Source organism: Syngnathus scovelli, chromosome 6 (genome assembly GCF_024217435.2).
Source record: "Syngnathus scovelli strain Florida chromosome 6, RoL_Ssco_1.2, whole genome shotgun sequence".
NCBI classification, from domain to species: domain Eukaryota; kingdom Metazoa; phylum Chordata; class Actinopteri; order Syngnathiformes; family Syngnathidae; genus Syngnathus; species Syngnathus scovelli.
Genome location: NC_090852.1, coordinates 9052770 through 9070105, shown reverse-complemented (window position 1 = coordinate 9070105; position 17336 = coordinate 9052770). Strand labels below are relative to the sequence as shown.

General features: G+C 41.0%; 1 protein-coding gene across 1 annotated transcript in view; it reads right to left on the bottom strand.

The window, feature by feature from the left end:
• Window positions 1-17336, bottom strand: part of magi2b (membrane associated guanylate kinase, WW and PDZ domain containing 2b) — a 79822-nt gene that overhangs the window by 49494 nt on the left and 12992 nt on the right. The window contains exon 2 of the mRNA XM_049724361.2: window positions 13266-13382. Coding sequence (XP_049580318.1) covers window positions 13266-13382 — 117 coding nt within the window. The remainder of the gene's footprint in view (window positions 1-13265; window positions 13383-17336) is intronic.

Genomic DNA, 17336 nt, shown 5'->3' with positions numbered 1-17336 from the left:
CCGAACAAGGAAATTCCATTTAGGAGTGAAGCCAAAAGAGCTGCCATACCAAAATAACTCAGCTAGGACGTCAGATTTGGGGCAGGACAAAGACCTTTACTGAATAATGGAGAGGGCCAGCTGAAGACCGAGAGTGCCATTGGTACAGCTCGCAGCGCCTCCCCCTCAACGCGAAAATGTTCACGCATGAGGAATGTTTGTATAATTAAGACAGGAAGCGAAAGGAATGGAGGAAGCAGTGATGAGATGCAGCAAGGAGGGGGGATGCTAAAAATAGACTATCGATGGTCTGATTATCACAATAAAGAGTGGTCAGAAGATTCAGTTGCTTGGATATTTTCATAGCCGTGGACAAAATATTGATGTGTGACCTCGTGGCTAAACATATGCTTCACAATTGAAAGGTCCTGGGTGTGTTCCCGGGTCCAGACCCCATTTTGCATCTTCTTGTGTGAATTTTCTCCAAGTATTTTTCAATTTTGTCCCATACTCCAAAAACCCTCATGCTACATTCACTGCAGACTAAATTTGTCCATTAGGAATGAGAGTGGGTGTGTGCTTTTGGGGAGTGATCAAGTGGTTTAAAGGCTTCAAGAAGAAGATTATGAAGCTCATCAACCTGGATCGCATATTAGAGCAGTGTTACACCCATAAAGCTTCCCAAGCTGGTGCTTGGCTGCAGCTGCGGACAGAAAAACGTCTTGCCAGGTGGCAACTGCGCAAAATTGCTGCAACATCAACTGGTGGCAATGGGCAAGCTAAAGATAAGCTTACAAAGACAAAGTTGTCAAAAGCCTCACATCTGTAAAAGCGAATAGTGTTTTGTGACTGTTGGGACGTGGTGAATATTAACAGATGTTTCTTTAAATCATCAGATTTCAAAGTGCAGGCCTTCAATGAAAGCAGCATTTAATTGATTGGTCTGAGCAATTTGCACATATTAATAATCAGAATGTCTGGTGAATTTGACATAAGGTTTGATGCACAGTTGTGTGTTATATGGTATTTTTGTATTGGTGGAGATGCGGTCGTAGTGGCATTAAGAGTTTAATTAGGTTGGATATGTTCCAATGAAGGCCCGGGTATCATATGTGCCACTCACCACTGACCATAGAAAATGAAATAAGTCATTATGATCTCATTCAAATGAAAGCTACCCAGGCCCGCCTGTTTCTTCAACCCTCGACCAGCACAAGTGAAGTGTGACAGCAGAAGGAGCGATCAAATGCTCGAGGACGAACATTTCCACTCAAAAACCCTCTCGCTGCATGGCGGTGGATCATCAGGAGCGTCTGTTGTTACGTCAACACGCGACAACATGCCAACACGTCCATGTACTGGCAACGAGCTGGACAAATAAGTGGTAGAGCATTTCGACTGGATCCACAAAGAGACATTTTGTGCCACAAAATTTTACTCCAAGTCTAATGGACAATAGACGTTGGTTTCGCAGATCCAGCAAATTAAATTATATTTCTTTTTTAGGATATCTAGAGTTACGGTTACTGCAACATGGTCTTTTCATTCCAGTAAGCTTTGGAAAAAAAAAAACCTAATAGCACGACTCCTCGTTTTTATAGATGTCATTTTATTCATAGACGTATAATCGCTGCTGGCTGGAGGTGTGATATTTGCTGCAAGTCTCTTTCTGCCTGCTGTGCCCTTCATCAATCAATTAATCAAACAACTTCTGGTGAGGTCGGAGTCATTCACATCAATGTGTTAAAGTCGGCAGCTTTCACTCAGGTGGCAGTGGAGAGGGCAGGGAGAGGGGTCGTAGTTCACAGAGGCCATCTATGGTCACTTCTCCAGTATAAAAGACACTGTGGGCATAAAGCCGAGAGCTAATAGCATATTTTTGTCATCAATGTGGAGCAACAGGGATCCATTTGTGATGCAAAGGTCTTACAAAACGAAGTTCATTACACAAAATGATTTTAAACACCTTATAACTAATTTCTAAAATGTGGGGGAGCCACTTATGATGAGGAAAAAAAATAGGTGTGCTCTTATGAGGCTTGATTAACCAAGATTCCAAAATGCCAGCATTTAACTGTGTGATCACTCCTCTGAAAAAAAGCTCAAAGCAAAAAATGAACTGAATCATTTGAAGTGAAGTAATTGGAAGTGTTAGTGGAAGACAAACACATCAGTGAGTTACAGAAAACAAATCCAGCGCTCATATAATTTTGGAGTGTATTTGCTCATCGTGCGTAACAATGCGTTTTATACTTGGGTTGGGTACACACATGAAAAACTATTTTGGAAGAGGCTAGCACCAATTGCCAAACTGTGACCTACTGTACTGCAGACTCGGGTGGAAATATCATTCACCCCACACAATATGATAACTCGGCATGATCTTTTAAGCACCTCAACAATCGAGTCTTTTCTGGAGAGGTTAACTCCTCAAACTGGGCTTGATGATCAGTATGTTTAAAGACGAAGCAAAGTAGTCACACCAAAAAGGACACAGTCTCTTGTTTTACGAGCTGCTGGTAGAAAACGACTGAGTAGAACTTATGAACATCTTTACAGAGGACAGATAGTCATTAAAGTCTTTATGGAGATGCTGTGTTATCCAGTAAAAGACAAGAGCAAGTGAAGCAGCTTCTGTCAACACATATTATAGAATAAGTAGAAATATATAGCCTTGTCGCATTGGATTTCCTCGGTTCTAAAGATGCCGCTGCTTGGGATGAGTGCACAATGTTTGTGCTAAATGTGTATGACAAATGCACATACACTAATAAGTAAAGGAGATTCATTGCTTCGCTTGTCTGAATAGCCTGGTTTGCGTTTGAATTAAGACAGTCGTGCAGACTTATGAGATCTATGTAAACATCAGGTGATTTATCAACAACTTTTTAAAACTATTTCAATGGTCCTGCCTGTTTTATGTCTCTCCCTACTCCAACATACCTGATTTAAATGATCAGCTCATCAACAAGTTCTGTTTATTTCTTTGACAGTCTGTATTAAAAGCAAGCTTTATATTACAGAGCAATTCTGTGTCCTCTGTTAAGAAGAATTAATGGTACTAAAAGGTGGACACAGTGGAAAAATAATCTTGTTGCTGGAGGTAATCAAATGATAAAAATCAACCCAGATGGCTTTGATTTGCTCAATCAGTGCATGCAAAATATATTGTTTCAAAGAAAAAAAACTAGCACTTGTATTCAGATTAAAAGCATACATAAAGAAACGTGGAGTGCATATTTTGGTGTCTCAGGATGACATTGATCATTAACCCCCCAATTCCGGGATTTCCAGGTGAAGGAAATCGGCCCTGATAAGGCGAGAAGCTGCTTGATTAGTCCGCAGTGCTGACGCACGCAGACATTGGCATCGTGACGATGCACACGCTTGTACGAAAAGCTAGTTGAGCATTTACTCAACCTTGACTTAACAAGGTTGTATAAATGCTCTATATAAATCTGATGCATTGTTTTTATTATTATTATTGTTAAATGTTTTTTGATCTGCACATACAAAGCACTTACAGAGGCATCCATGTGTGGGTGTGGATGTTTTACCCAAAAAAAAAAAAAAAAAAAAAACACATCAAAGATGGCTTGGATGAGTCCTTTGATGCTACCCTATCCAGTCCCTAAATCCGATAAAATCGTTCTCATGGGTGACTTCAATTCCCGAATCAGCAATGATGCCAATCTGTGCGTGTAGATAATCGGAACTCGCAAAGCTGGGCAAGTAAACAGCATCAGCTAAAACTCATGTCACTGTGCTTTGAACACCAATTCCTCAACTTGTTTTTTCCCCTCAACCTCACGAACATCATCTTTCAGATAAAGAATACCAAAGATTGTGGTTGCACACCCCAGTCAGCCCAAGCACTGGCACCTCCTGAAATATAGTATATCGTCTGATGGCAGCAAAACGAAAACATTCGCAACAAGACTCTTAGATTCATCGGAATCGCAGATTGATCGGAGACTAAATGAAACTGATATAATACTCGCGTATTGGACCAGGTACTTCGAGTAATTGGAAAACAATAGAAACCATTCGATGTGTAGTCATGGACAAAGAGCAGTTTTTCTCGTATCTCACCAGCAACATCTCACCCCTCAAGGTCATTGAGCAGTTCTGCTACCTTAGCAGTATCATGACGCTAACATGCTAGATCATAACATCCAGGCCTGAATAATGCCTCTGCCTTTGGTGAACTTTGCTCCCATTTGTTTGAAAATAACCTTCAAATCAAAACAAGCGCTGCTGTCTTTGTCAGAAAGCATCTCAACATTGCTTTATGGACTAGGAGCCTGGACAACCTACCACTGTCACCTTCATCTCCTGAAGGGCACCACGGAATTCGTAGTCTCACCTGGCAGGGCCGTGCAACGTACTGGCTTCAAGACCTAACACAATGGGAAGTTTGGTGGGTTGTCCAAATTGCCCAAACACGAGCTCATTGACTCTCCAGCCAGGTGCCCTAAGGCCAAATCCTGTCAGCAAACAGAAAATCTATAGGACAGAAGCTGAGATGGATTTAAAAAAAAGATGTGCAATGTCCATCTCAATGATTTGGAGTCAGCTGGACTGAATAGGTGCCAAAAAGGGGTTTTGCACCTGGAGGTTATTCACACCCAGAATCAGAGGGCTACACACCAGCAAAGACATCACGTAGTGGCAATGTCACCGGCAACAAAAACCACGAACCAAAATAGAAGCCTCCCAATCTTTGACTATGTTAAAGCACCTAAGTGTGTTTGCTAGGGGAGGTGAGGGCAGATTTCAGCAAATGTCAGCGTTCAGCGAGAGTCACAAGAGTCAAACATAGCTGTTCATTAGTCTGATCTCGGAAAGAGCTCAGATATGAACGAGCACAACAACAACTCACAATTTCTGGTCCCTCAGCTACAGAGAGAAATAGAATATACCAAAGCAGCCATAAGTAATAACTGTGCCTTAAAGCGGTGAATCCCAACCACTGTCCTGTGGCACAGGAAAAAATCCAATTTCCACAAATGTGTCTTTAATTTGTCTTTACTACAGATATTTATTTACTTGATTTAATGTGAAATTTAATTTAAGGCAGCTGGGATAGGCTCGGGCATGCCCGCGACCCTAGTGAGGATAAACATCTCGGACGATGAGTGAATGAATTACTTTTAATATAACATTTTTTTTAAACGTTAAGCTATCAGTTCTTTAATCGGCACAGTTTTTGCGTTTCTGCTTGGTTCAAGATAAGATCTGAAATAAATACACTTCACACATGTAAATATGTCTATTTATGAAGACCTGCCTAGTTCTTTAATCATTTACAACAAAATAAATATATTTGATACATATACTTTTAAAAGAATAATTAACTTTAATTTGACATCCATTAAAGTGCTTAATGACTTAATAACTACGAGAAAATGGTGTTCCCGGATAGGGACTGATTAATATGGTGGAGTTGGGGTCCTGCCTACATTGGTTTATGTGATTGTAACTCTTTCACATTCCTCTATAATTACATTTGGCTTACTTTACATATCGTTCAGCTTGATGTTAGTTAGGCGTTAATTATTCAACGCAAATTCACTACTAATTGAATTATTAATGAAAGAATGCCAAGTATGCAATATAAAGTGTTTTATCTTTATGAATGGCATAAGGAATTTTTCACGCAACTTCACATAATTATATTTTTACAAGACCTATTTTCTTAGGCAGGGGTGCTGGGAAGAAATGTATACCCCCAAAAGATCAATTATGTTCAATATTCCATCACTCTAATAATTCCTGTTGCAGTTTTCTTTGGTAGGCAAAGCACCAACAATGACACAGAGTGCCAGTCACTCTGCAGGGAGCACACAAGCACATCAGCGTGTCAGCCATCTTTAACGAGACTTTGCCAGCAGGCAAATCAACCCTTTAAGGAGACACGCCTTAAGGAATGACGTAGATTTTTTTCACACACACACAGCCACACAAAGAGTGAACACACATAGCACATTGTCTAGCACCCTTTTTCATTCATCAGCTCAGCCCATGAAAACGAAATACAGAAACAGATTAATCAATTCAGGAAAAGATACAAACGGTACAGTAACTTCGTTTTTCAAGGAAGGCGTCGTCACTCGCTTATTTTTATTTTTGCTTTGTTTGCAAACCAAAAATATGTCTTATGTGTAGATACGCTACCGCTTGAGGGAGATGCGAAAATAGAAGCAATAGAAAAAAGAATAAGCAACTACAATCTTCAGGTAAATTTTGAGATAATATAGTAAGTCATGTAATTTTCATCAGTTTGTCCTACTTCTGAAATCAGTTACATGTATCGAACAGCTTAAGTTAGCCAATTGTTTATCAAGTTGTTTTTAATATTAATGTTCCTCATCAAATAAAAGCCAACATGAGAAAACCTTTCTTGCAACTCTTTCTTGATAATGCATATGAATCAAAATCTACATCTCTTTTATTATGCTGTATTTTTGTATGCAATGCAAGGCTATTTTTCTTTTTTCAAAAATGAAACAAAGTGTTCTTGTGGGGCTGGAACTGACTGATGATTTCAATTCATGTTAATGGTGCAAATTATTTACTTGACTTAGACTTAGACTCCACTTTATTCATCCCTTGAGATTGCTCCCTCAGGATATTCTGGTTCCAGTAGTTTACACAGGAATAGTACAAAAGAGAACATTGCACATGAGTAACAAACAAACAAGAGAAAAATAAATAAAGCACATAGCAATACATAAAGTGTTGAGTAAGAAATAAATGCCAATAATAATAAAAAAATAATAATCATCAGGTAATAAATAAAGTGTTGAAGGTCAATTGTTAATTTTTCATTAAGTGCAGTAGCTTGTTCTTTTTACAGTCATTTAAAATGGATAGTTTTATAGACTTAGACTCATCTTCATTCATCCCTTAGGATTGCTCCCTCAGGAAACTCAGGTGCTAAGTACAATAGTACAAAAGAGAACATTGCACATGAGTAACAAACAAAGTGGAGGATAATAAATAAGAAACAAATAACTACAATAACAAGGGCTGGTCAAACCTGTTAAAAAGACGTTCAATTCGTTTGCCCGCTCCATCGACCCTTCGACAGACCTGGACTTGGTATAGCCCGTTATGGTTCTCACACCGTCCCAGATGCCCCTCATGCCATTGCCCCTCAGTTTCTGCTCCACCTTTCTCCCTTATGCATCTTTGGCCACGCTCACACAGTTAATTACATCCCGCTACCTCCATGGCCTCCATGTCCTTGCTCCTGAAAGCACCCTTCTTCCACATTCCTCATCATTCCAATTCAACATCCAAACACTTAACATAAGAAATGCATGTCCGAGGCCCACTCACAGTCACTTGAAGAAACTAAAGACACCTTCAGGGATCGTTCTGAGAGGCAGTAATCACACAGAGGCACAAACGCAGACAGAGAAAGCGGCGAAATCTGTCGCTCTATCCGTCGCTCTATCAGGAAATCATTCATCAGACACTGAGTGCCGTGTCGAGTGTTCACCCAAAAGGCCTTGCGTACAGATGACGGCTGTCCGTCTGTCTGGCTGCGCATTTTCTGTAGCACATTGTTGACCAAAGAGGGAAAACATTCTAATTCATGGACAGTGCTGTATGAGTGTGCTTCAGTTATGTGTGTATGCGTCACATAAAAGATGTTCAAGAAATGTTTCAAACAACCAACATTTTATAATGTGCTTGGCAATTAGAAAACATTTGTTTGCTTCAATTCAAAGGTTATTGTGCTGCTCTTTTAGATGTGAAAAATGTTCCGATGAATACACTCAAAAAGTGCTGCTGTTGGCCATGGCTCACGCTCAAACACTCACACAGGATAACTGATGTCACACACCAATGAAGTCACAAACATAAAAACTGACACTGCAACACGTATAGCATTTCCCCCTTTAATTGCTAAACAGTATTTCATTCATTCATCTTTCGAAATGTTTATTATCTATTTATTTAACGGGTTTGTAGGTTAATCACATAGTGGATTTGTCTTTGAAGACAGAATGAAAGACTTGTGGTGATGAACTTTAAGGAAATAATCACCTCCTGCAGCCCCTATTAACATCAAATTTTAACATACTGTTTAAAGCATAGGGGGGCTTTTCTTTGTTCTAAAGGACCACATTTGATATTTGGACAGATGGGTCAGGTCATTGGGTCAAGGTCAATTTTCTTTAGCTCCACACGCCTCACTAGAAATATAAACTAGTGTTTTTTCATCACTCATAACAGTCATAAGTGGTTTCTCATAAATATCACCTAATGATTGAAGAAAAAAAAAGGATTTCATCCATGCAATTTTTTTTCAGATCAAGTCCACGGAAAACGCACTGCTTACTGCAAGGCGCCAACCTCTTTTGACATCCCAAGCGGAGTTTATTATCCATTTTGTGCAGTCACCTAAAAGTGTTGTCATCCATAAAGTATCGGTGCATCTAAGCATTTTCATTAGTAACGAGTACTGCACTAATGTACAGTACAGGTGATACACATACAGTTGGGAAATGCATCAATACCAGGATGGCTATCAGACGTTCCCTAATTGAAAAGTAGATCATTATAATAAACGATTAAACGTGGTTAAAGTTACTAAATGGAAAAAAGAAAATCGCATATTTTCGATGGTAGTGATTTTTTTCTCTCACACTGTTTTAAACGCAAGCACACAGTGTATTTCTACAGCTTGGCAATGCACATTGGAGGATTTAACATCTAAAGCTTGATATTTCCCTAAAGAATATGTATTGGCTTTACAAACCAGCTTCAGTCAGTCGTGAGCAATGATTCTAATAATATTCTGGAGGCCGGCTTACGAGATATCACTGCAAATTTTTCCATGTTAAAAAAGTTGGTTTCGTGCAGTTTTAGGGATATACTACAGCACTGAACTGAAATGACTCTTTGGGGAGATTCTAACCACACTTAACAGTTCATTTGTTTTATAGCTTCGCGTAAATGTGCAAATATCCTGTTTGAAAGGTTAATCGGGCTACACAAAAATGTTAACGTTTTGCTTCCCTTGTGATCATTTACTATGTGCCTATGTGCTTGATCATTGACTGTCACTTATAGATTCTCTTGCGGCGTGTGTTTACGTGTGTGCGTGTCTGTGTGTGTGTGTGTGTGTGTGTGTCCGCATGCGTGTGAGGGAGGTAGATTATTTTTTTAAACCCACATTAAGAGCTTGGTCACGGAACAAATTAAACTCGTAACTCAAGACAAGTCGACTGTGTTGTATTACTAACTATTGTGTCATTATCTTTTGTGCATACAGTAATTATTCATCCATTGTGTATTCAAGCTACTGGGCTTTTAGTCATGACAAACAACATATTAAACACACCATTCTGACACTATGAGTTTATACAAAGCTGTTTGTGCTGCTTTACAACTCCGCATGGGAACATATTGAAGCCATTTTGTAAACATGGAATTGAAAGCACTCTGCAGCACATTACTAACCACATTAAAAATACCCTGTGAGCATCAGACGTTAAAGGTGTCGTTTCCCCCGCCTTGCGATCATCTCATTTACTTGACAGCCTCTTTCAGCACTCAAGCCAGGTTACCAGGCAACATCTACATCTCCTCCATCACTTTCATCTCTTCCTCCTCCTCCTCACCATGGGGAGGATTCCCTGTCAGCGCAGACTGCTGGGTGTCCAGTATGCGTCCAGACGTAAAGTGACAAGCTGCATGTATTTATATGCTATCTGCGGAAGGGAAACGCACGACTCACTGTTGCAGCTATTTATAGACCTTTTACTGATTCCCCCACGTGTAGGCTGAGGGGAGATGGTTCTCCAGGGGAATGACTTAGAGGCTCCCTGGAATCTACCCCCATTGGCTACACATCCACTGTGTTTCTCCACACATCTGCGCTTTACTCATCACTCTATCGTGCTTCCTCGCTCATCCACCCGTACCGCCATTGCTTCTTGTACCATTCCCTCAAGTCCCTCAAGACCTCGACACCCGATCACTGCTTACATTAAAAAAACAAAAAAAAAACAGATCCTCTACTGACACAACTTTATGGAGCCATGGCACATATAGTGGTGCCTTGAAATTCATTCTGTGACTCCAAACATTTGTACCGAAAATTACAAAAAAGATAACATATATTGTTATATTGTGTGTTTTTTTACATGTTTAACATTGTATGTTTTGAAAATATACCATAATAAACCATTAACATTAAGTTAATATTTTGCTGCAATAGTGCATCATGATGAATTAATTGCAGCTCTTTTCAGTGTGTGCTAATTGGCCATTAGGATGCAGTATGATTATCATGCAGACAAACAAAGAAGAGTTGCCCAACTACTCGAAGTGATTCAGAAAGCTGCAGTAATATCCCTTGGAATTCGCAATACATGACTGTGAGCATTGTCTACATGTTTGGATGCACCATTTCTGTTCAAATATCTGTTGCTAACAGATCACCGCAACTATCAATGCTATTCATCAACCCATCCATGTGGGGTTAGAGTGCTTTGCATAGTCTGTTAGAATTTGGCCTGAAATTATTATTATTATTATTATTATTATTATTATTATTATTATTATTAGTAGTAGTAGTAGTAGTAGTAGTAGTAGTAGTAGTAGTAGTAGTAGTAGTAGTAGTAGTAGTAGTAGTCGTAGTAGTCGTAGCAGTAGGAGTGTTGTGATCACACCAACATTAACAATTTATTGCTTGATTAAAGAAAACTACATTCTGTTGATTGTATTTTGTAACAAAACCAAAATGGCATTTGACATTGAATGATCTAGTATTCGACGGCTTAACTTTTACAGACAAAAGCAAGTGTTTTCCACTTAACAGCATAGAGGGATAACTAGTTTTCAGTTTGCAACAATGCATTATGCACAGAGCCAATCGTGCACAAAAATCCACGCGCTGGTCCATGCAAAGACTGTTAGTGCACCCAAGAGACAGTCGTACGTAAACAGAGGAAAGTTTTCGACAAACATTTTGTGCACCGATTGTTTATAAACAGGATAGATTGTAACTTGAGGTTTATGTGTTTACTGCAGGATTTAAGTGTTGGATGTGTGTGTTTCGTCTCTAGTGGTATTCATATACGATGTATATGAATTACTGCTTGCAGTATAGAGTACAATAAACCGTTCAAGCCAACAATGAGTTGTATATTAACAATGAAGCTGTTGATGCCTGAATGCGAGCCTTACAGCAGTTTGACTTTCAGACATACACGCGCACAGATACAATTCCTCCCACGTCCTTCAGCGTGACAGCATGTTATGATGCAGAATGACGTCTGCTCATCAAGCTGACAGACGCATACTGACAGCACAGTGGTCAGAGCAGTGGCGACTCGGGCAGGAAAAACGGATTTTCACAATCGCTCCCAAGCAAAACGACAAAGCGGCCCGCAGGCCATCGCCGTATCCACACCTTTGCATGTGAAGGTAGAGCAGCACGCTCGACAAACAGCACACATTATGCAGCGACAGAAGAAGGTCTAATTATCTGTCATCCATTTTCTATAAATATTTTCATCATGTTTGTAAACAACAGGCGGTATAGGGTATTACCGGGTAGCATAAAGTGATTGACTATTGTGAATTGACGGCCCATCCCTCAGTGAAAAAAAAAAAAACCAGTCTAATTAATTAATTATGAAGGCAACATACCTATATTACAGGATATCTTGGTAATATGTAAATGCTGAGTGGCTTGATGAAAAAATGGAGTAGGCCATACATAGGTGGCCCCCCCGCTGCCTCTGCAAAAGGTCATGCGGCAGAACAAGTGTGACATGGCATGTTTAAGAAGCCAATTAAATATTCAGCATGTGAATCAAAGTAAGGCACAGGACGCCTGTGAACTAATCTTCCATTACACTGTATGGGCTTTGTCAAATGATCGGCATTTAATTACGGGGGTGTCACAACTGGACCCGCACATCACACAGAGGAGTATTTCCACAGCCAGACGTGGCTTTTATTTAATTGAAAAGTGGCGTATGAGCCAAGGTTCAATGGGTTGGTGAGCAAGGAAAAGGCTTAAAGGTGTGGACAAAATGGACGACCAAAGCAAAAGCTACGTAGCAAACAAGATGCTTGTTTTTTTGGTTCATTCGCCCAGTTTCTACATTGGTAATCTTCATTTTGCACGCCAGCATTCACACTCCTTTTCCATTGAGCCTTTTTGCATAAATTATAGATTTTTTTCCCCATCTTATAATAGCCTATTTTCTTCATTTTATGACTTTCATAATCCAATGCAAAATTACCCAACAACAAAAAATTGAAGCTCTAAATTAAAAACACTGCGGTTTATCTTTCATTACTAGAAGGCTTTCAATCAAAACACTTGCAAATTGGGAATATGGTTGACTTAACAAGAAGACAACAATCAAATCCATTATGCAACCCAATTAAAATATGCAGAAGAGAACGTCCGCATTGAGCATGTTTGCAAGCCGGCATTCACACTCCTTCTCCATCAAGCCTTTATGCATGCACAACATGATCTCATGGCACATTAAATGGGAATATAACGAGTTTAGTCGTCTGCAGAGTCATGCCAGGCGGGGACCTGTTTCAGCCTTGAAACTGATTCACAAGCTGCTGTGCGCTGACAGCAATGACATCGCCCTCCAAATAGGTGCAGGGAGAAAGCGCAAAGAAAAAAAAAAAATGTCGACAATGCAATGTAGCCTTGAGGCATTGTGTGTGTGTTAACGTAAAAGACCCATTAGGATCATGGTACCAACCAAGTGATGTTTTCAGTGTGCTAAGTGTGTGCTAAGCGTGTGTTAAGCGTGTTGTGTGTGTGTGTGTGTGTGTGTGTGCGTGTGTGTGTGTGTGTGTGCGTGTGCGTGTGTGTGTGTGTGTGTGTGTGCGTGTGTGTGTGTGTGTGTGTGCGCATGTGTATATGTGTGTTAGCTGACGGGGGGTTGGGGCGGCAATGCAACAGAAGCCTCTAGACAAGAGGCTGGAGCATCCATGCAACCGTGGTTGCCGTGGAAACCTCAGGCTGAAAGCCCAGCAGCCGGACGATAGCAAAGGAAGGAGTGCTACGCGGTGAGAGACTGATAGAAAAGAGCCTGTGTGTTATGTGAAAAAATGGAAGAAGGCGCACAACACATCCTGAGGGCAGCAAGCAGGGAAACTCAATCGGAGAAAAAGAAATGATATGGGCAGGTGGGGTAGGGTGATCTATCTAAGTGAGCGATAAAAAGGTCATAAAAGAGACAATTGCACAAATGCATGCTGAGAGGAGGTGGAGGAGGGAGACTCACAGGGAACGGTGCGTAGGTACAGGTTGTCTCGAATGATCTGCTGGTGGTCGTGGTCCACGGAGCCTTTGGAGAAGCGAAGGTTGAGGTAGTGCCGCAAGTCCTTGTCAACAACCCCCCCTGTGAACAAAAGAAAAGCTGAGAAGGCTTGCGAGTGGCCCCATGGCTCATCATATGCATACAGCCGACAAATCTACAATTTAAACATGTTGAAGCACAACGGGCATGGTCCACTATCCAATTCTGATGAGATCAAATTCAAAATTTCCAAACCTTCCAACCTTTTCCAAAATCTTCTTCAGCCCTCCAAAGCCAATTGTGACACCATGCAAACAAGTTGGTTACAAGTAGTCCATAAAAGTACATAATTGGACTTGACTAAGGTACGTGCAGAATTGTGTGCTTGCTATAAGAGCACAGTTCAATCAAGTTAAAAGCTTCAGACACCAAAGACAAAACAACAAAGGCTGCCGCACACACTCACAATCACACCCACGCACACAAATACACTGACACATCATGGCAATTGTGTAAACTTGCCATCCCTTGGGGAAGTGCAAAGTCAGCAGTTCCAATGACAAAGGCCCCGTAGAGGACAGAACACCCTGAAAAAGATGACGCCTAGCTTATGGAATCAATGGACAGAAAGCATGGACGAAGTCAAGTGTCCTGCTTTCGAATGATTGACAAAAGTCGCAACTGTCAATGAATCAATCAGGGTTACTGAGATCCCCTGCGATCAATCTTATCAGTGCCGTTTGGTGGAAATAATCAAATTTCGTTACTGTACAAATGTATGACTTGGAGCAGCTGAAAGAAGATTAGTGTTTCCATAAAAAGACATTTTTTGTTTGCTACATTGAACTTGTAAGGTTGTGCTCTGAAACTCTTAATTATGATTTTTTTTCTTCTCAGAATGAAAAACTGGATTTTTTTTTTCCTGAAAAACCCTGACCATTTCCCCTCATATTCTTCTCGTGGAAAATGACGATTAATACTCTTTAAATAAAACCATGATTTTTTTTTTATTAGTGCTAAGCCTATTTGTGAATGACTATTGTTCAAACTCCATTTTCTCTAGCGCTTATTCTGTTCAGGGTCACGGGGAGCTGGGGCCTATCACTTCTGACTTTGACTGAAAGACTGGATTGGTCGCCAGGCAGTCGCAGGGCACATATAGAGTGCGAAAGCCATTCACGCTCAGCTGCAAAACTACGACTTTATGACACAATCTAGCTGGACACATTGCTTGTGAAAAAACTCCATTTACACTTGATAGATGGAAAGATGAGACGTGCCAACCCTTTTCCCCATATGCAGTCAATCATCCGTGATGAGTTCCTCCTGCCGCCATCCCCAAAGTAGCACCAGGAGGAGACAGAGTCAGAAGAACCTCAGCGGCCTCGCCATCACCTCCATGAGCCACAGGGTCACATGGCATGCGTTTACAAACACGTCTCCTCATTCATGCATACCCGAGCGACCTCCCCGCCACATCGAGTTGACGGCGGCGTGGCTAACGGCCAGCGCAGATTAACGCTGCGATTAACTCTCGTCCGGCGACATGTGGCTTTACCGGCATCCGCGCAGTGGAATCTCACAAGGAGGTCTTCATTGAAGACCAAACAATTGGGGTCTATCATTTTTTCATCCATTTCTACGTCTTATACTCATTGACATATAGACAAATAATGCGGACAGTCTTTAATATTTGCTAAAGTTTAAAGTACGATGCCACGAACCACACATTTGCAGGAGGTATCAATGACAATCGAGCTAAATTTGGTTGGGATTCTATTTGTCTGGTGCTGTTAGTCATTTTGGTCATTACTATTACCAAAACTGATTTCATGGGGGATTTTTTGTGCCTTAGTTGGTGTTCAAACGAGCTCGTTTGTATTTTTCCCACCCTTTGACACAATTTTATCTTATCATTTCAAATCGGCCAACTCAATATGCAACACAACACCCGTCTAAGTTACACGCAATCAAACTTTGCGTCTATACTTTCGGATTATGTCCTGGTATATAGTGAAGGGATAATGAAGTGGTAGCCATCTTTAAAAAAACGATTTGGCTGCCAGAAAATATGAAATTTTACAAGCTTTTTCGTCTATGAGTGCGTGGATGATTATACTGGAAACCAATTATCGCAAACCCTTGAGTTCAGTTATTGACGCCAAAGGTGGCACAAATCGCTATCAGGTTCAGGGGGCAATTGCTTCTTCACAGAGGGTCACATAGGTTTGTATTTTTTTTCCCTGCTTGGGAAATGAAAGTATTTAGAAACTCTATTTCACAAGTCATACATGTGGCAGTGTGATATTGATTTGATCAAATGAAACCTCTGTGAGTGATAAATCTGCTCTCTACCAGAATATTATTTATACTATAAAATATAAGTTACGACACCAAGTTTATGATTGTGCGCATCATAGAGGGGTCATTATGTGGCATATTCAACCTAAAGACAGCCATTTTGAAAATGGTGTCATGATTGAGGGGTGAGAATAAATTGAACCCTAATAGGCTTTTTTACCCCAACCATACAAAAAAACCTACAAATCAATTGTGGCAATAACTTTTGATTTGAGGCATATTTATGACATATCGCACCAGACTATACTATTGTTTCCTTCCAGCAAGAAATGTATTGACAAACAATCATTCACATTTACACCTTGAGACTATTCTGTCTTCTATTTCATTACGCTAAGATGACTTTTAAGGAGAGATGCATGTTACATACACCCTGGATGGATTGCCAAACAGTTGCAGGGCAGATAAAAAATAATAGTACTCATATCCACGTTTAGGAGCAATTTTGTTTAAAAAATAAAATATGCATGTTTCTGAAATGCCAAGGGCGATACATCTCCTTGTGCAAGCAGATGTAAACTTCACAGAGGAAAGACTCAACCCCATGCAGAAGCTCAACCCCAGGCAGACAGGCTAACCACTCAGTCACCATGCTGCCCTTGGAACAGTTAAAAAAAAAAAAAGCAAAAATGAATTCATCCATCCAGACATGTTTTATCGTGCTTTTCCTCATTAGAGTGACAGGTGAGTCGGACCCCATCTGACTTTGGGGTGCAGCCGAGACTGGGCGCTAGCCAATTTCATGGCACTTAGAGACAACCATTCCTACTCATATTCATACCTACGAACAATCTGGAGTCTCTTAACGGACCTAACATGCATGTTTTAGGAATGTGGAATGGACCAAATTTCAACCCTCAAACCTCACAACAGTGAGGCAGACATGCTAACCACTCGCCCACCATACTGCAAATGGAGAAGACAAATGAAGCCAATTAAGTGTTTAAGGTCATTTATGGATGAGAGAGAGAGAAAAAAAAACAAAGAGCGTGCGGGTTCATACTGTCGCACTGAAAATGACCTTATCACATGCACGCAGGTGCTCTGAGCCACTCACACACACATTAACACACACGCCCGTATGTGAAGACATAAAGACAGTGCAGTCCATGCACCTCATCTGCATCCGGCCCAGATGTTGCTTTCCAAAAATAATCCCGGTATACATCCACAGACAGTACGCCGTCCTCCCGGGCGTCCTCTACCCTCGACAGCCGCACATCCTCTTCCTCATCCTCCTCTTTTTCCTCCTTCCTCCGAGTCCTCCTCCTGATCCTCAGCTGCTGCTGTTCAAGCGCTCAGCAGCCGGCCGCAGACGAATTTAATCCCGGCAAGGAGCGCGGCGATGGAACCCAAGAAAAAAAAGGGGGGGGGGGATGTTGTATCACGCGGGGGGGTTATGGAGAGAGAAGCGACAGATGCGGAGAGACGATGGCCATCAGGAGAAGGGGAGCAGAGAAGAGAGGAGGAGGAGAGGGAGATTTGCCAAGCGGGAGGCCGGAGACTCCAACCAGACGAGAGCGGCGAAGCCTCGGTGTCGCAGCACCACCAGTCTGATACAGACGGTACTGCGCTCCACTTCTAAAAATTAATGATCCCGAAAACAAAGTTGACGTTTTATTTCTAAAAACATTTTAGATGATTCTAAGCCCGAGTAACATTATGCATATTTTTAAAATCAACATTGCACTTCAG